The following is a 27,077-nucleotide window of genomic DNA, read 5'->3' as shown; positions in this document are numbered from 1 at the left end:
CTTATCCATGTGGGAGGAGCTCATACAATTCCATCAAATATTGTAAAGACTTAATTCAATTCAGATTTAGAAAGACATCCCTCAGTCTTCAGCCGCTCCTCCTCTACTGTACAGTGAGTGTCTGGATTGCTTGCAGTAGTAGCACAGTGTCGAGACCCATCAGTTTGAATGGATTTAGGGCATTAGCGGCGACAGGGCTCAGAGCAGGAGCAGGAGTTGCGTGTCAGACTTCCTCCCAGACACCACTGGGTCAACAGGGCGACAGTTAATGGGATTTACAACGATTTAAGGGAACATAAACACCTCCCTCTTTCCTATACACGAAACACAGCAAAAGCTTTTGGACACCAGACAAGAACTTAACCTGATTATTATTTGGTCTTTGTTGGTGCAAGTAAGTTCTAGGAAGCAATTCTGTCACATAAAATAGACATTAAAGCCTGGTCTTTATCGTCTGCTTTCACAATAGATTTAATGGACAACGCTAAGCAGTATTTTGTCATTTTGCAACGAAATTATTTGCAGTTGTAGTTTTCAAATTTCAGATATGGAAGCCAGATCATTTGGTGCCATTCAGTGTGTTTTCTCTATATATATACAGTATACAGCAGTCAGCTTCAAATTAATGTGGCCAAAACTAAGGAACTTGTTTTAACATCTTGCTCCAATCACAACATAAATTTACTAGAGATGCACCGATCCAGCTTTTTTGATACCGATACCGGGGTTTGAGTACCTGCCGATATCCGATATTTACCGATACCAAGTGGCTTTCTCTGAGTGAAAAATTGAATTGACTCTTTTCTCCATTTTAAGATCAATAAAGTCATATTTTATTGTCCTGATGTTATAGATCATTTAGCCTACCAATTGTATCTATTGATAAACTCTTGGATAAACATTTATTAAGGGTGACTTTTCTACACTAAATATCCCTGGGTGTATGGGTTACATAATATAAACAACTCACATTAAGTGATCTGATTACAAATATGTTAGATCAGTTATTTCTTAAACTAAATTACAAACACTTGGCTTCAGCAGTGGTTGTTTTATTTCATTAGGCTACTTAAGGTATTTCTATTGTAGTTTCTTACCCAGCCTTGATTCGTTTTCGTTAGCATTCGCATTAGCTCCCACTAGCTTTAGCATGCTATTGCTAATGGCAGATTTATGCACGGTAATCAAAACTACATTTGCAGAGGTTAAAACTAAGCTACTAACTCAGCAATTGAATTCTGCAGATTCTTAGCTTTAAAATGACATACAGCATGCCCAGATTCACTTAGATTTAGGTGGTGAAAGTTGTGTTTTTAAGGCGTTGAGAGCCAAAACTGGTATCGTTTCAGTATCCCATATCTGTAGCCGATACCTAATATCATATTTTTTTCCGTATCGGATCGGTGCATCCCGAAAAAGTAACATCATGTGTCTCTCAACAGTCAGAGTGTGGAGAGAGCGAGCACTTTCAAGTCCCTTGGCACAGCCTTAGACCCCAGATGAACTTCCAAAGCTGAGGAGCTGTTCAAAAAGTCTCTCAGTGACTGTACCTTCTGAGAAAACCTAGAAGTATCGGGGTCAGTCCACAAATTCTAGAATCTGTTTACAAATCAATTGTTGAGAGTGTCCTGATGCTCCACCTCACTGCATGGTACAATCACCTGACCCTGCAGGACAAAAAACAACACTGACACTGACTAAAGCTCGAGCGATTGCCTCTGACTCCGCTCACCCTCTCAGTTTGAGCTTCTGAACTCTAGGAGGCGAGTTCCACTGGACTGTGACTGACTGTGTTTAAGAAGTCTTTTGTCCCATGTGCTGTGGGAATTCTGAATGAATCAGCAACCCAAACATGGTCGCCACAGAAATGGACTGAGCTGTTTCTTTTGTTTTTTCTACTGGGTATGTTTGTATTGTCTTATGTGTCAGAGAGCCAAAGAGGAATTTCTATCTAAAATCTATTCTATTCTATTCTATTCTATTCTATTCTATTCTATTCTATTCTATTCTATAGAGCGTCAACCTTGTACTTAGGCAGATATTACATTTAGAAGATATTTGAACACAGAATAAAGAAAACAGCTTCCTCTTAATGCTCTACTATGATTACCTTCTGTTGCTGTTTGCAGATTGTGTTTGTCATCTTGATTAAACTCAATTGTTTGGTGCACAAAGACAAAAATTAAACCGTAAATGAGACTCATCAACTTTGAAGTCTCTCCTCTGCAACAGTATGTGATGAATATGTAAGAGAAATCAAGATAATGTGCGGCAAAAACAGACCCAATCCAGCGTTATGTAAAGTCCAATGTCTCTCTGCCACATCTGGTCCTTGTGTTTCCCCCTGGTTTGATACAGGGCCATCTGCTCCTCCCCACAGCCCGGTGAAGCCCTGCCTTTTAGATTAACGGACTCTCTCTCCGTCGGTCGGTCTGTGTGTCTGTCTGTCTCCTCGTGTGCAGCTGCTCAAATCACTGACCCATTCATGCACAACAATCTCTCTGTATGTGTAAGCGAGAAGAGCCTTGAGAAATGTGTGGAAATGCGTAAAAGCATGCAGTGTTCGGCTTGAGCAGCACTTGCAGGTAACAGAATAGGGTTGATATGGTCTAGTGCTGTCTGTATTGTCATCTCTATCCTTGATATTTTGCTTATTATGAGTCTACAACAGCGGGGTCCGGGGCAGCGGTGCAAAAAAAAAAAAACTAGCAAAAAAGTTACGCACCAACAAACATGTTAATCAGTGCGGGGCAGGAAGTTGAAATCTCTGTGACACGTTTCGCGGAGTGTGGGCTGGCAGTTTGAGCGCAGAAGGAGAAAGAAGAAATATGCAAAAGGAGTTGAGAGTAAAGAGGGTCGTGGAAAAGTATTTCTTTCAATATTTATGTACAGAAAAGGTGTAGAATCACTATCTAAGTCTTGAAATGACTGTTATCGAGTCTTTTTTAGTCTTAATTGCAGCGTTTTTGGCTTATTTAATGTATATTTAACCTCTTTACCCCCACCTGAACCGAGCACTTTTTCTCCTGTTTGGCTTTAGGTTTAATCTAAAAGCTTCTTTAAAAAAAGCGTCAAAATAGCAACAAAAATGAGACGAACACGAGGATGAAAATGCAACAAGAGCAACAAAAATATTACAAAAAATTACAAAAAATTACAAAAAATTACAAAAAAATGACAGAAAAAGAGACGTTAAAGTGACAAAAAAACGACAAAAAGTGACAAAAAAATAACAAAAAATGACAATAAAGAAATGATAAAAAAAAGATTTTAAAAAATTACAGGAAAGTGACAAAAAGTGACAAAAACATTGACAGAAAATGGACAAAAAAAGGACCAAAAAAATGACAGAAAAATTACAAAGTGACAAATTTTTTTTTACAAAAAATGATTAAAAAAAAGACAGGAAAAGTGACAAAAAATGACACACAAAAAAAAAAAAAATGATGAAAAGAAATGATTAAAAAAAGATTAAAAAATGACAGGAAAGTGACAAAAAGTGACAAAAACATTGACAGAAAATGGACAAAAAAATGACAGAAAAAAGTGACAAAAGAGTGATAAAAAAAATGACAAAAAAGGCGATGAAAATGCAACAAAAGAGCAACTGAAAAGTGATGAAAAAATGGCAAAAAACTGACGACAACACGGCAAAAGCAAGTAAAAAGATCTGTATAGATGAGTTTTGTTGGTCTTAGTTTTCAAATGAGGCGTTACACTGGCCTATATGCTGTAAACTTTTAGATTTGAGTATAGCTGAATTGGACGAAATGCACTTGTGTAAGGCGGGGGATAAGCGGTTAACAATAGTTTGATTTTACATAATAGTTTACAAGTTCAAGTCTTATTTGGGAGGCGGCTTGTTACTCTGGTGGGTCCCGACGCCAAAACAGTCGAGAACCACTGTTTTAGACCATTATTTTTTTGTATTTTCAACCAACTAAAGCAGTAACTATTGTAGAGCAAGTGCTCGGTAATCTTTTTTAAAGCTTCTTAACTTGCCGTCCTTGCAGCTCGTTTCTGCTCGTATCGACTTGACGCCGTTGTTGTTTGTTGCTCTGTGCCTCCGAGTCTGTTCTCTCACTCACTCCCCGCTTTCTGTTTCTGTGACCTGTGAACTCTCGGCTTCACGCAAATTTGTGCCAGGAAGAAAAAAAAAAGAAATGTAGTTGAGATCAGTATTCAGGACAGAGCGCGCGGCGCCCACAGAATCCGATGTCACTGGGGACGTACAAACACTGCTGCCCACACAAACTCCTCACTCTCACTGTTTCTACTTCAAAACAAAACAAGGAAGAAAGATACTACAGTCGAACAGCATCACGCTCATGTCGGGATTAGCTTTGGACAAGATGAAAAACATACAAATGAAAAATAGGGCAATGGAGCAACAACGGTCTCGCTCGACTTGAATCTCATTCAGGCTCCGAAAATAAAAATCTCATTCAAAATTCTCATAGACTTTTACAGAAATGCAGGCTTTGTATAGCTACATGTATTTCATGACACACCATTATTTCAAGCTATACTACAAAGAATGCCAAGGCAAGTAAAAAGAAAGATGATTTCTCCAGTTGGGAAGAGGTGGAGTTTTGAGTGAAAGGGAGAGAGCGTTTTCTGTATGGCTTTAGAGGAGATGACGCAAAGGAAAATGTCTTTATCGACTGATGCGATTTGACAAAACATCCATTTAAAAAGACAGACCATAGATCCTACGGAGCCCTGGAAGTGATATCAGACACAAAAAAAATCATATATATTTTTTTTTTCACCCCACACATTTTTCTAATAATGTATATATATATTTTTAAGAAATATATAAAGGATTTTTTTTATACCACAAATTATCTCGAGGAATGAGATAATTATCTTGGGGTAATAAGAAAACAAACAAAGAATATCTATTTTTTTATATTTATTGAAAAAAAAGAAAAAATTAAAACATTTTTTTACCCCGAGATAATTATCTTGTTCCCCAAGATAATTGGTGGTGTAAAAATGAATAGATATATATATGATTTTTTATATTTCTTCAATATATATATATATATAATTATCTCCTTCCCCCGAGATTACACATTTTTATATTTGTTAAAGAAAAAAAATGTCACCCCCCTAAAAAATTTTTTTGTCTAATGTCACTTCCAGGGCTCCGTAAGATCTTGCTGTTTTAGATTGGAAGTTATGAGGAGAAAAATACTGGATATTTTGGATACGGCAGAATTGGCCTCTTGTGGAGAAACAATCTTCTATTACCGCTTTTATAGAATACCGACCTCCAATCACTCGCATTCATGGTCTAATCATGCAACCATTCATTGAACACAACAACACTTTTCAAAGGTCAGACACAAGTAGTTTGTTTTTCCTTTTGTGTGGTTTTACTTTACTTTCTTCACACTTATGTGACCTTGGGGGCCAATGTCTGAGGCCCTTCAAGAATTGAGAAGATGCACTCGGAATCGAAAGCATGTTGATCTCTCCGAAGTGTAAAACTCACCAAAAAATGGAGCAGGTTCATTTTAGATCGTTAGCTGAGGTCCACAACTTTCCTTACATCCTGATGTGTTGTTAGAGATGAGTTAAAAGCTCGTTTCACAGCTTTCGAATAAGAGACAGACCCGGTAATGCCACAATATTTCATTGCTTATTTGTCATGTTTTCATTGTTATTTTGACGCTTTTTTCAAGAAGCCAAAACTGGAGAAAATGTTCTCTGTTCAGGCAGGGGTTAAAGCAATACTAAGTAACTTGTTTACCTTAATGAATCCTTTCCGTAGTCCCTCTGGAGGTAATACAAGTGTTAATGGGATGATTGGAGGGTCTGTCATCTCTCCCTGGTGTCTCTGGCCAGAAAACCCCTATTGCAACTTGACTGCCACCGGACCGGAGCCACCAATACACACTAATAGAATCACGAAGAAGAAGCTAACAGGCTAACGGGCAAAGCTATCTGCGGGCTAGCACCACTTAAACAGTATTTACAGCCAAGTTTGAGTGAAAAAAAATATCCCCATTGTGTAATTTGATGTACAATATCCCTCTCCCTTTGCCTTTTCTGTCAGCGTAGTATTTACTCTCACGGACAATTAATAAGTAAAAAAATTGCAACTTGCTACGACACCTGCAGTTGCGCTTATGGCCTCTAGGGGTAAGAGTTACTTAGTACTGCTTTAAGAGGTTGAGATATAATGCATAGATGTGGTATAGCTCTTTTTACAGTCTCATTTTCCTATGTATCTCGACACAGTATACTGCAAGGGGGCAAAATGGATTTCAGTAAAATGGTAGTAAATTACAAATACAAATGTAACAATGTATAGACACAATACAACCTGTGCCAGTAAATAGTGTTAAACCTCCATACAACGCTTTAGAAAGAAGCCTTTTTTCCCCAAGTGACACAATGCGAACGAAAGATGCCGATATTCAAATTAGCGGCACTATTTTTACACGCCACGAATCTTCTTTTCTCTTCAATGAAAAAAAAAAGGGACAGTGGCCTATATTTCGCGGCGCTTCCCCCCCTCCCTCAGATTAGCGCTCCCTCCTCGCCTCCTCCTCGCCTCGCTCCTGCCGCTGCTCTTGCTGTGGGCTTTTGAACCGATAAGAGTTGGCACTGACTCGCGCTTGCTCCACTCAAGGCCAAGTGGGAGAAAGAAAAAGACATTCTTTCATTTTTGCCTTGTCATGTTTATCTGGTGCCACCTTTAGAGGAAGCGTAGCCTTCGTAGATATGAGGACATTTATGTCATCATACTGTAGTCTGTGTCTAAGGTTTAGCCGTCACCTCACAGCGGCCTGTAACATGCAGAGCAGGGTAATCCTCCTGACTCATTCAAGAGCCAGCCCATTGTTTTTGATGGAGAGGCTGAGTCAAATGCTGAAAACAATTAGTGCTTATGACAGATTAGACACGTGGTTCTCAACCTTTTGTAGTCAAAATCTCTAGTGCAAAACACAGGGCACATTTTCCATTCAATCTACACAGAAAATATGCTTTTATTTTGGTTTCTACCCATTTTAATTGACCTGTTATCTGCCATATTAGGATTAGAATTAGGGTTATCAATTATGCATATCCTAATCTCAAAGTGTATTGACTGGAGAGCATACAGTCTATATGCCAGTGTGATACCTCATTTGAAAGCCAAGACCTTCTTGTTTCTAAGATATGAGTGAAACACAACTTACATTACTTTACATTTGCCGTTCCAAGCTATAACCCCTGACCCCTTAACCCTGTTTGAGTATTTTCCTGCTTGTTTTGTTTTCCACTTCCTTATTGGTCATAGATACAGATGGCATCTCTGGAATCGCCCATATATGGTCATGTTTGAAAACAGTTAAAGGGGAAAACAAATTATTCAAAAACTGCTTTAACAAATGCTGAATTATGAACATAGTTTTCTACTAAATAAAGATATAAAGACATGGAGCGGAGCAAAGTGTTTCAACAGCCCATAATTACATAAATAACGAAGAATGCCAACATAATGCTTCATGTTACCGTGCTAATGCTAACGCTAGCTAACGTAAGCTACGACTGCCGGGTTTTTTTTCCGCTTCTACTGGACAAACTGCTGTGAATAAATATCCAAATGAACCCGATTTATACTTGACTTTATTTATGTGATAAATAAGTTGATATTCCACCAGAAAATGGCTAAAAAGAGTGAAATATTGTGTTTCCCAAAAGATTCTGTTTTCCCCCTCGGCGAAGCCACGCCCCCTTCAATGCCGAGATGCCGTCTGTATCTATGGGTAGAAGTGACATTTGAAGAAGTAGAATTTGTGTGAACATTTAATATTACATTTAATAATACTGTGCCACTAAGCCAGAGGTAAAGCCGTGTTCATGTGGTCCTTGGTTAAAGTGCATATGACAGGTTTTAATGCTTTGAAAATATGACTTATTTAGAAGGACGAAGAAATGTTGGTCAGAAGTAATTTTTTATTTTTAAGTTGCTGACGGGAAGTGACAGACAGAAATAAAGTTTCATTACAGTTTGACTCATTTCCCATTGACTTAACATGGCAACAGTTTAAAATTGTTTGCCGTCATGTCACTTCCTGTCGGTGTCCAATAAGGAAGTGAAAGTATAAACGTCATAAAAATGGCCAAACTAAAGAAAACTGGGTGCAGTCTTGCTACAAATCTTTAGCAAAATCTTAAATATAATTGCGTTAACTATGTTTTAGCAAACGTTGTGTCTAATGTGTCATATGCACAGAGGGTAATAGTGGCACAGAGAGTAGAGCTGATCGTCTTTTGATCGGAGGATCAGCGGTTTGAATCCCGAAGGTGCACACTGTCCACACCTTGCCTTGAGACGCCAACACCAACGTTAAATTGTAAGCTCAGTTGAAGAAAAACTAAGTAACTTGTTTACCTTAATAAGTCCTTTTCGTAGTCCCTCTGGGGGTAATACAAGTGTCAATGGGATGATTGGGGGAAAAGAAAAAAAAAATCTCCATTTTGTAATTGGGTTGAGTGAGGTACAATATCCCTCTCTTCCTTTGTCTTTTCTGTCGTAGTATTTACTCTCACAGACAATTAATGAGTAAAAAACAACGCAACATGCTAAGACACCTGCAGTGGCGCTTCTGGCCTCTGGGGGCACGAGTTACTTAGTTCTGCTTTAAACACTAATCAGTTATAAATCCAAATCCCCACTGTCCGGCAAAAGTCAGTACACCTACACGTAAATGTCTCATACATATTGGCAGAAAGCAACATTCAGAGCAATGGAATGTCAAGTAAAAATAAATTACTATTACTTACTATAATCAGTATCCATGTTTTTGTGGACGAGATGAGAAAACACTAACCAATTGGACAGGGCTTAATCCAATTGAAAGACTCCAAAAGGATCACTTCCTGGAGAGAAACTCAAAACGAGGCCAAGGAGAACAGAGCCGGCGCTGGGGAGCGTGTTACATAAGGCTTTTAATTTGGAAAATCTACGCAGCGCTTAGGCCCCAAAGAGAGATTAATGGAGCTAAATCAAAGTCATGTGTGATGATAGCCGACGCAGAGATATTGACTGATCACACTCAGGGTTCCCAAACAGCGGGTCACGGGCCAAAGATGGACCACTGAAGATTTGGATTTGGTTTGTAATTGCTTTGTTTTGGGTCAATCTCAAAACAGCAAGTCGACAACAACAATTTAAGCCCTGGAGAAGATGAGAGACAAATGAAGCAGGGGTAATGTCGGGGATTAACCTTTTAGTGACCCTGAATAGTTTCAATTTCCCTGTGTGAGAGGGTGAGAGTGTGTGATGGCAGTCAACAGCTCCATTGACATGATGCTTTCTCCACGTGAAACATCTGCCTTTCCGGATTCACCGCAACAATTGTCGGAGCCTTTTAGTTCGTCGATGATCATTGTACATCGTCATCACCAACTTGTCTAGTACTCGTCTAGTATTGAGGTTTTTGGCGGGTTGGCATGACCACTCTGACTTAACCTGTTAACCCCCACCTGAACCGAGCACGTTTTCTCCAGTTTGGCAAAAAAAAAGCGTCAAATTTGTGACAAAAATGAAAAGAAAACATGGATGAAAATGCAACACAGAGTGACAAAAAGGTGGCAAAAAAAAGACAAAAAGGTTCGTCATCATCGCTCGTTCAGCGTTCGCTCGCTGGCCCCTCGCAATGGCACAGTGTGGTACAAGTCATCTCTGGAGTGATGTCATCATTGAGAAATGTGCGCTCAAGTTTGAATTACTTTATTTAACACACAAACAAACAGAGACGATGTTGCAAATATATAAAAGGTTAATATAAAAGGTGTAGCGGTCAGTGTTCAGTTCTCTTTAGCTGCGCATATGACAACTGAAACTATTGTGTAAATAAATATTCACTTATTTTATTTACTTTTTCCAATATTTTTCATAATTTTAATTTTACCTAGCCCATTTTTAAATTGCTTATTAATTTCATTCATATTGTGCTTACAAATAAACTTGCCTTATCGTTAGCTTACAACAGAACTGCATCATTCAGCAGCGTGTTTCCAAATCTCCACCAAAACGTGATCTTTAGACCTATATTTTTGGAGTGATAAAACAAAAGAACAGCCTTCAAAACAGTTTCTGGATTTAGTGGTTTCCTCCTTCATTGTTTGTAACCAAAAAAGCGACAAAAATGTGCCAGAAAAGCAACAATAATGTGTGAAGAGGCTCCAAACCTTTCCTGAAGTTGACTGTGGCTCATTCAGCGTAATAAGAGAAGAGAGCGTCTGGTTGTTTACCTTCACGGGGGTCCACGGCGGTTTTCTAAAGCTCTTCAATGCGCTCCCTCCTGGGGCCTGTACAGAGTTGCCGCCTCCTCCATCTCTGCCTGCGGGAGGCGCTGTTTGTAATGCTCTGACCCCCACGGAGAGGCGGCATCGGGTATCTCTGCCATTATCGATCGCAGCTTGCGGTTGGCGGGAGACATCAGTAGTCACAAATACAAGCCAGTGGATATGTTTAGGGTTTGTTGGTGGAGCAAAGTAATTCGCAATCACACCGGAATGAGAACAATTATGTACCGCAAAGTCTCAGCCGCTCGGTACAACACGCCCTTTATGTTTATGTAAAGGTTTAACCGCTGGCGAAGTTCGAGTGGCCTCTTCAATCGAATCGCTGAGCGGCGGAGGAAACAAAAGAAACAATGTGTCTGAAAAACTGGCGGCAGGAGGAAGCTTTAAATATATTCAATGGGAAACAGCAGCGAACCATCAGTTTGAAATCTGTCAGAGCGATGTGGAGGCCGTTGCCGCGGAGCCCGTTGCCGTGGAGCCTTCATAGTGATGTTGTGGGGCGGTTGCCATAGAGACTCTAGTCAACGCGAGTTTAAAGCACGGGTCTTCTCTCGCTGGAGGAGAATGGCTGCAACATCTTTATGGACTGCAGTGGGATAGATGTGTTCAAGGCAGATTGGAATTTACGATTTACGGCCTCAGAGCTTTGAAGCTGAATAAACTCTTGCGTAAACAAAACGACGAATACGACTGTATAACCGGTCGCTGATGCTTATGTTGTATGAACCATTGAAATAAAAAATGTAAGTAACAAATTAACAAATTAAAGTACCACACTGGAAAAATGGCTATCTTAAAACCCTTGTACAGCCCATCAAAATGACCCAAAAGCCACTGGAGATTTTTGTTAAAAAAAAGAAGCAGAAAAAAAAAGTGGTGATTTTTTTTGGAGTGCACATTTTTTGACATTAGAGTCTTGAAACGGTGCCAAGTTGAAGGATCAAACGAATAAATGACTTAAAATTGCTCGAATAAAAGTTATTTATGTCGAATTTGAGTCAAACTAATCTAAGATAAGATACAAATGCTAATGCCAATTCAAAAGGCATAAATCACACTTGAAAAGAGACAAAATAACTACTTGTTTTATCTTATCTAAGTTCAGAACTAACCTACTCAAGTGTCATTTATTTCTTATTCTTATCAAATTATTCATCATTTTCCTGTGCACTTCCTACAAATGCCAGTGATGGACCAATAAATGCCAATATTTGGTGCTATTGACAGTATTTCTCCTGATTAACTCTCTGATTTGTGTAATCGTGTTTCTCATAATCATGTTGAGGGCCAGAGTTTCTGTGCTGGAGGGCCGGATTTGGCCCCCGGGCCTGACGTGCCTACCCCTGCCTTAAACTGTCTGAAACTACTCCTACAAATGCGCACATTTTGTTTGCCATCAAAGCCGAGATTTAAATTCATCGTTCTCTCCCCATACAAATGAATAGGGAAGCCAGACGCAATATTAAAGTATGGAGAGTATGTTTTGTTCATGGTATTTATATAATTTTTGTGGTTTCTTTATCATTAACACATAAAGCCCACACAAAGCAGAAACTCGACTGAATTTGAGTTAGCATTTAGCTTAGACAACACTTTTAGATGCTAATTTGTATCTAAAGGAAAATCTCAAAAGGTCTGTATTCATGATTCATTCATGATTTCTGATTAGGCTTTGACCTCACCTATATGTGTTTTTTTTTTTTGTTATTGGACAACAGCTGAAAACATCTGAATCATTCACATTTAATTGAAGCTAACCGCTATAGGAAAAGTACATTGAGCATTCTAACGTACTCTGAAAAGTCTCCCAGACTAGCCGACTTGCTGTCAGGATCGAATGCTGCTTCTCCTTTTATAGTTCTATGCTATAAACATTTTCATTCACAGCAGATGTAATTCAAAACATGGTAAATAACATTACCAAAGTAAAGTTCACTTCATGAATGATACATTTATTTTACACCAATTTGTAAACACCTTTTTCCCCCGGATTAGTGTGGTTGAACATAGATGTCAAACTATCAAAGTAAATGAAAAGAAAATGACAAAAATAACGATTCGGCACCGATTTTCTCGAGTACAGTTGACATAAAAATGTGGCCGCCGGAGTTAGTTTCGATGGATTACCATGGCAACGTCCTAGCTAGAGTTTATTATAGATCTGGCGAGGTAACGGCGCTGGTGAGAGCATCAGACTTCAATGACATGGCATTAAAAAAGTGTCATCACAAGCTCTGAACGCCGCCCAGTTGCACGTGCAGCCGTGTGTTCTTCTCCATAGGTACTTGCATTGTTTCAGTGGACCGACGAGGGGGGTCTCTGGACCGTCTCCCTGGTAACCGCCTCCAAAGGTCTGTGTGGTGTCCATGGAAACGCCTTGGTCTGCAGGATAAATGAGTTTTGGCACTTGACGCTCTGTACGGTCCAGTCGTAGAGTATCGTATAGTATAGAGAAAAAGGCACATATTGATATACTCTATATTTTATAAGCTTACAATGTTGTTCTGTCATCAACAATATCCTGGAGTCGTTTTTCCAGACCCACTTGCGCATTTTTGAGTCATCTATGAATCCTCACCAGTGGCTATCCTTTAGCAGAGCGGCGACAGCTTCCTAAAAAGTTCCTCCTTTCTTTATTGAAACAGCTGCACAGGAAAGGGGAGCATCAGGAGAAAGGTGGATGGCGCCTACGGGGGGGGTTTTCGGAAAATCCAGAAAGGAAACAACTGGATGTTTTGTGTCCACTGTTTTAGATCAATATTGCATTTTCTAACCAACAAAGTGCAAAGGTCTGACAAGTCAAAAAGCTTCTCGACTGGAGCTTACAGCCTCTAGGCCAGAGTTACGCCTCATTTGAAAGCTAAGACCTACAAAACTGATGTAAACGTCTCTTTTTCCTTGTGTTATTGCCGTCTTGTCGACACTTTTTCACGTTCATTTGTCACTTTTTTGATGCTCTTTGGTCGCCTTTTTGTGTCTTTTTTAATTGTGTTTTTCGTCACCTTTTTGCCGCATTTTTGTTGAGTTTTTCTGATTTTTTTTGCCTCACTTTCATCGCCTCGTTAGTCACACTTTCGCTGCTTTTTTGTTGCCTTTTTGTCACTTTTTTACAGCACTCGTACCGCTTTTTTGTCACCTTTTTGTGGCTTTTTTTGTTGCATTTCCATCACATTTTTGCCACGATTTTCTCACTTTTTTTGCGGCATTTTCACGGCTTTTTCTGGTCACTTTTAATTTTTAGTCGCTCTTTTGTGGCTTTATTTTTCACTTTTTGACTCCTTTTGTGTCGTCATGCTTGTTTTCTTCATGTTTTTGTTGATATTTTGATTCTTTGTTGAAGAAGGTTTTAGATTTGGGTACAGCTGAACTGAAGAAAGTGCGTTCGGATCAGGGCTAAGAGGCTAAACCAATGCAATTCAGCAACTCCCATGTTGTCTGTGGCAGTTCTGAGAGTTAGAAAAGCTAAAATAATCATTAGTTTCTGCCTTAATTCCTTTTTCCTTGTGCAACTTCTCGCTGAATCACAGCTCATCGCTCGTCTCTCCCCCCTCGTACGTCCACACAGCAGGGCTCAGACAAAAGCCATTCTGTCTGTGAGAAGGAGCCGCACACTGGCCCTCTGTGAAACGCACTGTCACCCTCGCCCCGCGGGCCGCACCGAGCCCACAGGAGGAGGGGAGGGGGCGGGAATCCGGTCATATCTGTCGGGCCTGGACGCTGTCGGGCTAAATATAAACCACGCTGTAAACCTAATTGTGGATTTGTGGACTGATGGAGGGATTCTTTCTCAATCTACCCATCAATGCGACTTACGGGCCAAAGTGTTGCCATGTGAGGGCCGTTGCCATAGCAATAAAGGCGAGAAGCGGCAGGTGAAACTTTGATTTTTCATGCAGCGGACGGTTTTGAGATTTATTTTCTTAAGTTTAGTTTTCAGTAAAAGATCGACCAAAACTCCCCCATTAAAACCAAAAAGTCAGAATTCAAAATGCTCAGGAAAGTTTTGTCAGTATACTAGTAAGTAATACTTACTTTTTTAGTTTAGTTCATTTCAATCAGTATCTTCACACAGACACGATTGACTACAGAACATGAAAACACTGAAACAATGACTGAAAAGGGTTTTGGCTGAAGTGAAACACTTATCTAAAGCCTAACCCTATTGCAACTTAATAGCAACTTAGAGTATACAGCAGTTTTACCATCTGCAAGATGAGGACAAAATGATTATGTTTCTGTATCAATTAGTTACAAAATTAATTCGCACAAGTCACACATCAATCAATAATGTAATGTAAAGACAAAATATAGTGTACACAGGAGAGTTTATATGTGAGCTAGCGCTAGTGCCTTATAACTACTAATTACATTAGATTTGAACATTTTTTTGAAAGCGTTTAAGGATGTTGAGTTTTTTAAGGTGTCATTCAGACTATTCCAGACGTTTACTCCTCTGACTGAGACACATCTGGCTTTGGTGTTTGTTCCAAATGCACTTTTCTGATAAATATGAGTTCCTCTGAGATTATTGCCAGTCTCTCTGGGTTTAAACCTTTCTTGTATACATTCAGGAAGCTTATGGTTATGTACCTGATACATAACAATAGCTGTGCCAAGATCAACTAAGTCATGTAGTTTTCGTATTTTTAATTTAATGAACAAAGGATTTGTTGGGGCATTATAATCTGCATAGCTGACTATTCTGATTTAGTAGTAGGGTGGGGGTAATACAAGTGTTAATGGGATGATTGGAGGGTCTTTCATCTCCCCCTGGTGTCTCTGGCCAGAAAACCACAATTGCAACTTTGCCAGCACCGGGTCAGAGGCGCAATACATACTAATGGAATCATGTAGAAGAAGCTAACAGGCTAACGGGCAAAGCTAACTGCGGGCTAGCACCACTTAAACAGTATTTACAGCCAAGTTCGAGTGAAAAAAATTATCCCCATTGTGTAATTGGATGTACAATATCCCTCTCTCCCTTTGTCTTTTCTATCAGTGTAGTATTTACTCTCACGGACAATTAATGAGTAAAAAAACGTAACATGCTACGACACCTGCAGTGGCGCTTATGGCCTCTAGGGGCAAGAGTTACTTAGCACTGCTCAAATTGTGCTTTTCTCTCAACTTTAGTAAAATTGCAAGCAAAATTGTTCAGTCTTGTGCTTACAATATTCTGAAGAGAGTTTATTCCATGTAGTTTCTTGCCTTTATTAAACTTTGAGCCCCCAAAACATTCACAATTAAACATTATGACAGATTTTACTCATTAGCTTATTCAAAAACTAAACAATAAATCCGTAATCCCATCTGAAATATAATTTTTGTGTAATAATCCTGGCTCTTATCATTGTCATATTGTTCCAAATGAAAAAATATCTCTTTTTTTTTTTGTATTGTGTGAAATGATGCTTTTGATACCATTATGTATTTCTGTGAGCTAGAAGAGGCTGGGAATTTAGCCCAACAATCAAAATGTTGTTAATATCTTCACGAAAGTGTCAGAAAAAGCTCGGTTTGTGATTTTTGGAGGGCCTCAAGTGCGGAGAAGTGGCTCCGCGACACCGACACTAAATGTAGCCACTTGTTTCGCCGTCATCGCGCGCTCCCCTTTCTCTAAAAAATTATACAAAAGGGGCGGCGGAGGGTCCCATTGTGGTGCAAAGCAGAGAGCGTCCCGGGTCGAGAGAGGCGCATTCTTTCCCTATAGAGGGCTTTACCATTCATGAAATATATACAACACCGTGGAGCGGGAGCGGCGCGCACACAAACAGAGCTATATAGACCATTCACGGCGTTCAGACGGAGCAGACTAATGAGCCTCTGGGATTTATACATATTCAAATACAGGCGGGCGTTTGATGTCTGTATCAGAGCGGGCGACACGGGTGGCATGTGCAAAAACTGAAGAATGGAGTCGCTGAAGTCGAGATTCAGACCTGTTTCATATCATTCTGTTTGTTTATGATGCTGTTTGTTTTCTGCTGGTGATTTATTCTGCACTACCATGACAGTAATGCATTAACCTCTTAACCTTAACACAGTGCATTTCCTCCAGTTTGGCTTTACCCAAATCGAGAAGCTTCTTGGAATAAGTGTGAAAATAGCAGCAATAATGAGCCGGGAACGAGGATGAAAAGTGAGACCAGAACGTGACGACAAAGTGACAGAAATGCAACCAAAGAGCGACAAAAAAATATGCATCGAAAAAGTCAGAAACGAGCAACAGAAAGGTCATGGAAAAGTCAGAAAAATTCAATGAAAAAGTGACAAAAGAAGCGGCAAATATGTGACAAAAAAGCCACAAAAGAGTAACAGAAAAGTCATGGAAAAGTGGGGAAAAAAGTGACCCAAAAAAACAACAAAAAACGGCACAAGAGTAAGAGAAAAGTGACAGAAACATAACAAAAAAGCGACCAAAGAGCAGCAGAAAAGTGTGTGACGAAAAAGCAACAAAAACACCTCCAAAGAGCGACAAAAAAAGACAAATAAGAGCAACTAATACGCAACAAAAAAGCCACAAACAAGTAACAGAAAAGTCATGGAAAAGTGGGAAAAATGTGTTGACAGAGTGACCCAAAAAATAACAAAAAACGCCACAAGAGTAAGAGAAAAGTGACAAAAGAGCAACAGAAACACCTCCAAAGAGCGACAAAAAAAATTACAGACAAAAGCAACAAATATGACAAGAAAGTAACAGAAAAGTCATGGAAAAAGTGGGAAAAATGTGATGAAAAAGTGACAAAAAAGCAACAAATATGCAACAAAAACGCCCCAAAAGAGTAAGAGAAAAGTGACAGAAACATAACAAAAAAGTGACAAAAGAGCAACAGAAAAGTGTGTGACGAAAAAGCAACAAAAACACCTCCAAAGAGCGACAAAAAAGACATAAAAGAGTAACAGAAAAGTCATGAAAAAAGTGAGAAAAATGTGATGGAAAAGTGACAGAAACACCACAAAAGAGCAACAAAATAATATGAAAATAAATGTCTAAAAAGGTTGCGACAACACGGCAACAATTCAAGCTAAATTATCCATTTAGATGAGTTATGTTGGTCTTAGCTTTCAAATGCAGCTTCAAGAGGCTTTTAGATTTGGGTAAAGCCGAACTGGAGAAAATGCACTTGGTTCAGGCCGGGGTTAAGAGGTTAATAATGGACTGCAGATCCTCTCATTGCTCTGGTTGTTGTTGTTTTTGAACATTCAGAAAGGATTCATTTATTGTCCTTGATACATAAGTACGGCCTGAGTCTGGGAGTATTTTTATAGAATCAGACTTTATTATAAATGTAAGGGCATGAGTGCTTCCTGAATCCATTGTGACGTCCGGACACTTGAGGAGCAGTGGTCAGAGTACTTGATTCAAAGCACAGATAAAAGCACAGATACAACAGATGGGCAAATGTTTTTCAGTCAGATGAAAGTACAATGCTCTCGAAAATACTTCATAAAAAGTAAATTTGTAGCTTCAAAAACACGAAGTTGCACCCAAATTCACGCTCTGTAAAGCAACGAATACACTTTGTTGCTATGGAGCGTTTATATAAATGTAGTGGAGTACAAAGTATTATATTCATCTTTCAAAACAAAATGACTTCTCAAGTAAAGTACAGATCTTCAGAAACTGCAATACTTAAGTAGATTTACTTTGTTACTGACCACCTCTGCACTGGAGTAATGCTTAACCGAATACATTTTCTCCAGTTCAGCTTTACCCAAATCTATGAGGTCACACCTATAGGCCAGTGTAACACCTCATTTGAAAGCTAAGACCTAGTAAACTCAACTAAATGGAGCTTTTTCCTCATGTTCTCGTCACTTTTTTGCCAGATTTTCATTTTTTTTTTTTTTTTGCTCTTTTTTTTGTTCCATTTTCGTCACATACTTGTTTCTCTTTTGTTGCTATATTGACACTTGCAAGAACATTTTAGATTTTGAGATAATGTGCTCGGTTCAGGCGGGGTTTTAAGGTTAAAGTAGATTGAAATAAATTTTACTTCCTATCAAATTTTTACAGCATAACCAAAAAAACAAAAAAATCATGATCCAAAACACTGAAATGTAAAAAAATTCCCCTTGTGCCTTTTTGATGAAATGTTTGCGATTGTGGCTTTAGAAATATAGGGCTTGTATATTGTGTTTACTGTGGTTAATTCACCTTGTTGCCAGCAGAGGGTGCTCCAAACAACACTAAAGAGCAGTCTGTTCCTCATTGAGTGTCTTTACATATATACACATTAAATAAAGTGTGAAAGCGTGAAATCTCAAAGCTGCGTAAATCTAGCCAAATTCTTAAAAGTTTTGCGAGATTTTTTTTTGTAATATACTTGAACAAAGACTGAATGAAGATACAAACCCGCTGATGTGCTCCCTGTCAGTTTGGCGCGCACATATCGAGCTGTTTTTAGTGGCGCTCGTGCTCTTTCTCCCACGCTGAGCGAGAGGACAGAAGAGCTGCAGGAGCAGATGAGGAGGTGGCATTTACACACTATACAAACGCTCTGTCATCGCTGCGTGAGGCCGCGGGCTGAGATCAGATCAGCGCAGAGGAGACATTACCACAAAGACGGACGGGACTGACCCTGGACCAGCCGCACACGGAGGCGGAGGAGGCGATGTCATTACAGATAATAACTGCAATAAGGATCTTTGGCCCGTTTAGAATAATGGGGTCATGTTGTGTTATCAACCTGATGGCTACTCAACGGTCGAGCGACACATGTGAACACTTAAAGGAATAGATACAGACGGCATCTCTGGAATCGCCCATATATGGTCATGCTTCAAAACCATTAAGGGGGAAAACAATTTGGAGAAAAAATCTAAATTTTCTCTAATTATTCAAAAAACAGGTTAACAAATGCTGAATTATGAATATAGTTTTCTACTAAATAAAGATACAAAGGCATGGGGAGGAGCAAAGTGGTTCGACAGCCCATAAATACATAAATAATGGAGAATGCTAACACAATGCTTCATTTTGGCATCGTGCTTATGCTAGCGGCTAGCTAGCGCTTGCTACGACTGCTGTTTTTTTGCTTCTACTGAACAATCTGCTGTGAGAAAAAATCCATATGGACCCGATTTATACTTGACTTTATTTATGTGATAAATAAGTTCATATTCCACCAGAAAATGGCTAAAAAGAGTGGAAAATTGTGTTTCCCAACAGATTCTATTTTCCCCCTCGGCGAAGCCACGCCCCCTTCTATCCGTCTGTATCTATACCGTTTTTCCATACTGAGATATGTTCTTACCTGAGCTTAGACGAGTTGATACGTATCTGTCTGGTCTTTGTGCCCGTGGAAGAGCGTGGTAGCTTCCAACCTCTCCCCGTTTGGAGCTATATGAATATACTGGGAGAGGCTTAATGCTAACAACATCTTTGGTCGTTTTGCGCGACTGAGCACACGCACAAAGACCAGACAGGTACGCATCAACTCGTCTAAGCTCAGGTAAGAACAAATCTCAGTATGAAAAAACGGTGGCCTGTTCCTTTAACCTCTTAATCCCCACCTGAACCGAGGACTTTTCCTCCAGTTTGGCTTCACGCGAATCTAAAAGCGATGAAAACGAGGATGGAAACACAACAAAAATGTGACGAAAACATGACAAAAAAGTGAGAAAAGATCAAGACAAAAACATGAAGAAAACCCGTTAAAAATTAGCACAACAAAAGTCGCTTCAAATATGTGACAAAAACCCGACGACAAAGTTAGGATCAGGTTGTGTTTGCCTTAGGGCGACGGTGGTGCACTTGGTAGAGCAGGTCGTCTCGTGATTGGAAGGTTATGGGTGTGAATCCCAGCTCCAGCAAATGTCGTTGTGTCCTTGGGCAAGACACTTCACCCTCCAGGGTCTGCGTACATTGGTGTATGAATTATACATACATTGGTGAGAGAAAATGGGCGACTGGTTCCTTGCTGTTAAGTGCTTTGGGCCTGATAAAGGTAGAAAAGCGATATATAAGTTGAGTCCATTTACCCGTGATTTCTTTTCTAGATCCGCCCCTGAACGCCAGGACTCATCAGGCTCACATTGTGAAAGAGCGGTCCAGGGAGCATGAGACATAACTTCACAGAGTCCATTCAACCCCATTGAGAATCTTTGGGATGTGCTGGAGAAGGCTTTGCACAGTGGTCACTCTCTAAGTAAAACGCAGTGCAATGAAATAGTCCCTCGAATGGCCATCACTGACTGGAACGACAAAACATTACGAGAACCAAACGTCAAAAAACGTCAAAAAGGAAACTAGAAGCATTTGCAGTTTTTGGACCATATTTGAATCTAGCCTTTTGAAGATTACGCAACGACTCATAACAAATAACTCAACCACAAAACGAGGGAAGGCAACACATTCACAGCTTCCAGTCTCCAGCACGACAGCATCGGGGGCAAAGTTAAAAATTCTCACCCACTCGTTTCTCCAAAAATAGGCCAAATGCATAACAAAGCATCTCTGTAGCTTCACTCGTGTTTTAAACCAGGCTCGTGCGGTCCGAGCTCCGCGCGTGCAGCGGGCTCCCTCTGGCGGCCGCGCCGTCAAACCGCAGCCCGCTGTATTTAGGTCACGCCGCGCTCGTCTCTCGCGGGTTCTCTCCTCTCTGCTTTTTTTTTTCTTTCTTTCTTTTTTTCTTCCCTGTTTATCTGCCACGAGACCAAAGGGATCAGAGGCAGACGGGAGACGCGTGCCAGCTTCCCAGCATGCCTCGCAACGCCTGCCTTCCCCTCCGCCAGATGCAGAGGGCTGTGGGTGTGAGACGCAGCCAGATTAAAAAGAACAGTTTGTGCAGTGAGACGCCTGGTCGGCTGCAGCGCGATGAAGACACGAGGGCAAATCGTGCTGCAACTTTACGCATCGTCAATAATTAATGTGGCAAAGGAAATGGAAGGAGCCTAAACATGTCGAACATTACTAATTGGGTCTTTCTGACATCACACGGGTTAGTTTAAAGATTAATAAAGGGCAAAATGTGAGCCTTAGTGATATCAAAGCTGGAGTAAACAGTAATTCTCTTTGAAGTACTGATGTCTTTACAAAAACTGGTATTTAAAAAAAAAAAATACATTTTCATGACGCAAGCCAGAAAGCTCATTATCTAACACTTGATTGCGGACAAATTATCCAAAATTATGATGGGACTAAATTACCAAAAAGAGGCTACAATTCACTTCTGCTAAATGTAGTCGATAAGTAGCATTTTCTGGAAATTAGTCAGTTTGTCCTTGATTTGTGAAGGTACGTAATAGATAGTGGTGGAAGTTTGTTTGTACTTAAAGTAAAAGACAAATAATTGCTCTTGAAATTGAATGATAAATCACAGTTTACTTGAGATAAGATGTTTTTTTTTTCTTATTTAAAGGAATAGGCCACCGTTTTTACATACTGAGATATGTTCTTACCTCACTTTAGTCGAGTTAATATATCCCCGTCTGGTCTTTGTCCGTGCGCTCTGTCACGCAAACGGAGCACATACGCAGCCTCTCCCACATGTCACATAGCTCCAAAAAAGCTCACGATAGAAGCTACCAAGCTCTTCCACGTGTTCCCTATTTAAATAAAGTTACGTGAAGTGTTTTCATGCAAAGTATATTTACACAGAAATGTAGCATGTCGATTTTATAAGCAAATAAAAAGGGGAACTATATTGTGAGGCGTAATGATACGAGGAGCACAACGTCCGTTTTCGGAGCTATGTGACATGTGGGAGAGGCTGCGTATGTGCTCCGTTTGCCTGGCAGAGCGCACGGACAAAGACCAGACGGGGATATATTAACTCGGCTAAAGTGAGGTAAGAACATATCTCAATATGTAAAAACGGTGGCCTATTCCTTTAAAGCAGTACTAAGAAGTTATGCTCCTAGAGGCCATAAGCACCACTGCAGGTGTTGTGGCATGTTGTGTTTTTTTACTCATTAATTGTCCGTGAGAGTAAATACTACGCTGATAGAAAAGACAAACGGAGAGAGGGATATTGTGCATCCAATTACACAATGGAGATTATTTTTTTCACTCAAACTTGGCTGTAAATACTGTTTAAGTGGTGCTAGCCCGCAGTTAGCTTTGCTCGTTAGCCTGTTAGCTTCTTCTTCGTGATTCCATTAGTGTGTATTGGGGCCTCCGATCTGTAGGCAGGAAAGCTGCAAGTGTGGTTTTCTGGCCAGAGACACCAGGGGGAGATGAAAGACCCATTAACACTTATATTACCCCCGGAGGGACTATGGAAAGGATTTATTCAGGTAAACAAGTTACTTTGCTTTATAGAGCAAAAATACTCACCTCACTGGCAGATTTGTTTTGCTTGACAAGTTAAAATGACTCATATAAGTTACTTCTAGTTGGTTGAGGAAATGTCCAATGTAACGTACAGATTCAGACGTTCGGAAAGTAGGAAAGTAAGAAAAAATCTTGACGTCTTGTCAGTTTGTTCCCTGAAAAAATGCACTGGTGGCTGACGATATATTCTCTTCAAGTAACACCAATAGTAAGAGAATAACCTGTCTCTATAATGGCGAAACATGGTGCTAACCCCGATGTGAGACTGTTTTTTTTCCCTCTCAACTGTTAATCTTGGGCCGTCCCAGACTCACCATATTTCCCCTGTGTGTTCCAGACCATGGCGGAGTACAGCTCTCTGCTCAGTGACCTGTCTGAGAACATCACGAACGAGGACCTGGAGCAGCTGAAGTCGGCCTGTAAAGAGGACATCCCCGAGGACCAAAGCAACAACATCACCTCGTCCAAAGAGTGGTTCAGCTACCTGGAGAAGAACGACAAGCTCGCGCAAGGTCAGGAACCGGACTTTGTAGTTAACATCCTGAATTACTAAGGCTTTTTGTTCAAATATTTGGTTAGCTTCAAACTTGGACATTTGGAGTTCATGTCTAGATAAAATGTGCTCAGTTCAGGTGGGGGTTAAGAGGTTAAAGGTGCACTATGCAACTTTTTATATATATATATTTTTTGATATATTTGTGTGTATTTGACCATGTAGTGACCAGTGTTAATTTCGTCTTAATTTTAGTCAAAGTGATATTTTTGACGACTAAAATTGGACTAAAACTAAATTAAAAGTTTTTCATGAGACTAAAACTATGACTAAAATGTCCAGATATTTTAGTAAAGGAGACTAAAAAGGAGAGACTAAAGGAGAGACTAAAATCATCCAAGCTTCTAATGACCGTCTGAAAGAGCCTCATATCATGGAAATCCTCTGTTAAAGGAGCATCTCTGAGCTTTGTTCATGTGGAGCAGCTCCATGAAGCAGAGGAACAAGATTAAATATGATTAAAATGAATATTATAAATGCAAAGCCGACTAAATTAGTCTTAAATTTAGTCGACTAAATTGACATGCAATTTTAGTCGACTAAAACTAGACTAAAATTGAAAAGATTTTTTTGACTAAATCTCGACTAAAATTACATTACATTTTAGTCAAAAGACTAAGACTAAAACTAAATTAAAATATGTTGTCAAAATTAACACCGGTAGTGACCCAGCTGTTGTATGAGTGGTCAGTGTAGCGCCTCTACTTTCCACCACAGTGGTCTCTAAGACGCTCCAGGATCAATTATATGGTCCAAAACAATTGATCCTGGAGCGTTGTAGAGACCACCGTGACGCCATGCTGACTATCATGACCCTGCGGCTGTGCAGGGTCACTACAAAGTCAAATACACACAAATATCAACTTTTTTTTCCACATAAAAAGTTGCATAATGCAGTTTTAACAATAAAAAAAATATACTTAGGAAGATTCAAATTGCCAGGTGTGAAACCATCTACCTCAAAAAAACAACTTCACCACCGGAAAGAGCATGGCTTCCTTCGTAACTATGGAAACGCTCTTGTTGAAGCACTGAAGTATCTTAATTGGTCTACCGGACGTTGAGTCTTAGTCATTTCCTTCAATCTCGAGGACACATAAACTGAAGCAAAGCAGAGATGTTTGAGCAGAATGCACTTGTTGATCTGGTTATTTTTTTGGTCCTGAAAAAACCGTCCCCTTCGTCTTTGTCCCGCAGATAATCTTTCGTACATCGAGCACATCTTCGAGATCTCGCGGCGGCCCGACCTGCTCACGAGGGTCATCGAGTATCGCACCACGGTCCTCAAAATCTCAGAGGACGACGAGATCGACACCAAACTCACGCGCATCCCCTCCGCCAAGAAATACAAAGGTAATAATTGTTACTTTTTCCACTTTTTCCAATATTTAAGATTGTCTCGCGCTCCTTGTTCTTTAGAATTATGTATTTTTTCTGTATTTTCTGCCATTTTCCTGGAATTTTCTTTGGAAATATCTCGAGTTCCAAAGGATTTTATGTTTTGTTTCACACCAGTTTGGACTTTTTCGCTCTCATTACTCAAGTAACATTTTCTCAAGTACTTTTTTACTGTTACTTGAGTAATTGTTTAGGTCACAACTTGTACTTGATTAAAATTATTTCAAAGTAACGTTACTCTTACTTGAGTTAATATTTTTGATACCCACCTCTGATAGAACGTTACTTATAGTTGAGCTGCCAATGATCGATTTACAGAAATGCGCTTCCTCATGTTGCCAGCAGGGGGCAACAAACCTAACTCAAACAATAGCCTTTTTGCTCCGACACCAAAAACATGTTCACTAGGGTCCCCCTCAGGGTTTAAGACTCCCCTGAAAAAGAAATCCTGAATATTAGCACTTTCTCAGTTAAATATATGTATAGAATAAATAAAACGTGGAACACTAAAGCGAAGTTGCTTAGATTATGTTAGAAGTTGGGCTGGGCGATATATCAATATATTTTTAAAGAGATATTGAATTAGACGATATCGCATATAACGATATCGCAAATAGTTCAAATAGTTCAAATTTGCGCTGTAATACTTTTATTTTTATTAAAGATATTTTCCTATTTAAATGTGCACCTTGCAGTTATTCAGTGTTTATGTTTACATTTTATAGTGAGTTGTCAATTAAAATGCTCGTATTTGGCTTTGACTTAACATTTCATTTCACAGCTCTCACTTTGCGCAAAAAATATCGGGATGTATATCGATATTCAACCTAAATATATCGGGATATGACTTTTGGTCCAGATCGCCCAGCCCTAATCAGAAGCCCAAATGTTTTTAATCATGTAATTTTTGTTCTGTTGCACTTCAGTCGTTTTTTTTTATAACTGTTGCTGCCTTTTCATCACTTTTTGTCACCTCCTTTTTTGATTTTTTTGTCGCTCTTTTGCTGCTTTTTTGTTCACATTTTCATCCTTGTTTACGTCTCGTTTTTTGATGTTATTTTCAAGAACCTTTTAGATTTGGGTAAAGTTTAACTAATGTGCTTGGTTCACGTGAGGGTCAAGCGGTTAACAGATTTGTCTATTTAATTATCTTATTCATTTTTGATTGTCTCTACCTTATTACATTTTACATATTGTTTTTGGTCTCTTGTTCCTTTTTGGTTTCATGAGTAACACTCTGGAGACTCTTGTTTGTATTGGATCGGATATTTTGTGTGATAAAACAAGAACGTGTCGCTTTCCAACTCCTGTTTTTGCAAAAGATACAATACTCTGTGCCAGTTTCAACAAACACATTTCCTCTCTCTGTGTCCAGACATCATCCGCCAGCCGTCTGAAGACGAGATCATCAAACTGGCCCCGCCCCCTAAAAAAGTGTGAGCCCTTCGCGCCTGCCGCTCCGATCTTTGCACCTTGATATTTCTACACTCCTCGTCCAAACTAATCAGCGACCAATCAGTGCCCCCCCCCCAAAAAAATGACCATCCATTCCGTTTCCTCCTCCACCTTTCGACTCCGAGCCCTCACTAACCCTCGCGGCCAATCGGATTGTAGCAGGGCGACGCCGTACGTTTATGTTTTGGGAAAAGTAAGGTGAGGAAATGGTTGAAGAATGGACCAATGATGTTTGAGAGAAATGAAAACAGTGGACTGGTTTTGAGCGAGTGGCTGAATAAGAATTACTTTGTTTTTAAGTTTTTCTGTATCTACTAAAACTACTATCCCCATATTAAATGTTAAAAAATGTGAATTTTCAGTCTGGAGGCTCAGAAGGACCATGTGCTTTCAGAGTGAAAAGTTTTTGTTTTTTTTGGAGATTTGTTGCCATACATTACTGTCAAAAATACTGATACGATTCGGGTTGCTATTTCAAAGTTTCCGCTCCTGCCTAAATGTTGCTCTAACACAGTGGTTCTCAACTGTTATGATACTGGGACCAGCCAACGCCCCAAAGAAGAATTAATTTGTCATATTTAATACAAAATAGTGCAATTTCCCCACTATTTCTTAGTATCAAATAAACCTCAAAAGCTAAACTCATTGTCTGGGTCAATACTCAATTCTGAATGGCTGGAGGGTGTAGGTTAAAAAGGGATATAATATAGTATAGATACAGACGGCATCTCTGGAATCACCCATATATGGTCATGTTTCAAAGCAGTTAAGGAGGAAAAAAATGTGGAGAAAAATCTTAAAGGGACTATATGGAGTTTAAAAATGTCAAAATTAAGTATTTTCCTCCCCCCACATGTTCCAACAATGTCCTAATGTGTAGAATGAGCCCAGACCTGTTCGCCACAACTGCCTCTAAAATCCTGCACTGTCACTAAAAACAGTGTTACTTCGGGTCCGCATTGCCGTCATGCACGAGCTTAATATAGAAGGTGCAGTTACACGTATGACCTGAGGTGGCAGTAGTGAGTATAAAATGGCTAACTTGCGTCTAGCCCCTTTAACTTCCTCTAGTTATTCAAAAAC

The 27,077-nt window shown here is 39.7% G+C and overlaps 2 protein-coding genes across 9 annotated transcripts in view; both read left to right on the top strand.

Annotated features, from left to right (window-relative positions):
* Nucleotides 1-26,542, top strand: part of pea15 (proliferation and apoptosis adaptor protein 15) — a 60,268-nt gene extending 33,726 nt beyond the window's left edge. The window contains exons 2-4 of the mRNA XM_079579990.1: nucleotides 22,926-23,100; nucleotides 24,339-24,494; nucleotides 25,915-26,542. Coding sequence (XP_079436116.1) covers nucleotides 22,929-23,100; nucleotides 24,339-24,494; nucleotides 25,915-25,979 — 393 coding nt within the window. The 5' untranslated portion in view covers nucleotides 22,926-22,928 and the 3' untranslated portion in view covers nucleotides 25,980-26,542. The remainder of the gene's footprint in view (nucleotides 1-22,925; nucleotides 23,101-24,338; nucleotides 24,495-25,914) is intronic.
* Nucleotides 1-27,077, top strand: part of tox4b (TOX high mobility group box family member 4 b) — a 206,392-nt gene that overhangs the window by 168,751 nt on the left and 10,564 nt on the right. The gene's annotated exons all lie outside the window — the stretch shown is intronic.

The sequence above is a fragment of the Gobius niger genome (genome assembly GCF_951799975.1).
Source record: "Gobius niger genome assembly, chromosome: 21".
Taxonomy (NCBI): domain Eukaryota; kingdom Metazoa; phylum Chordata; class Actinopteri; order Gobiiformes; family Gobiidae; genus Gobius; species Gobius niger.
Note: the sequence above shows the minus strand (reverse complement) of the source record. Positions and strands in the feature narration are given on the sequence as shown.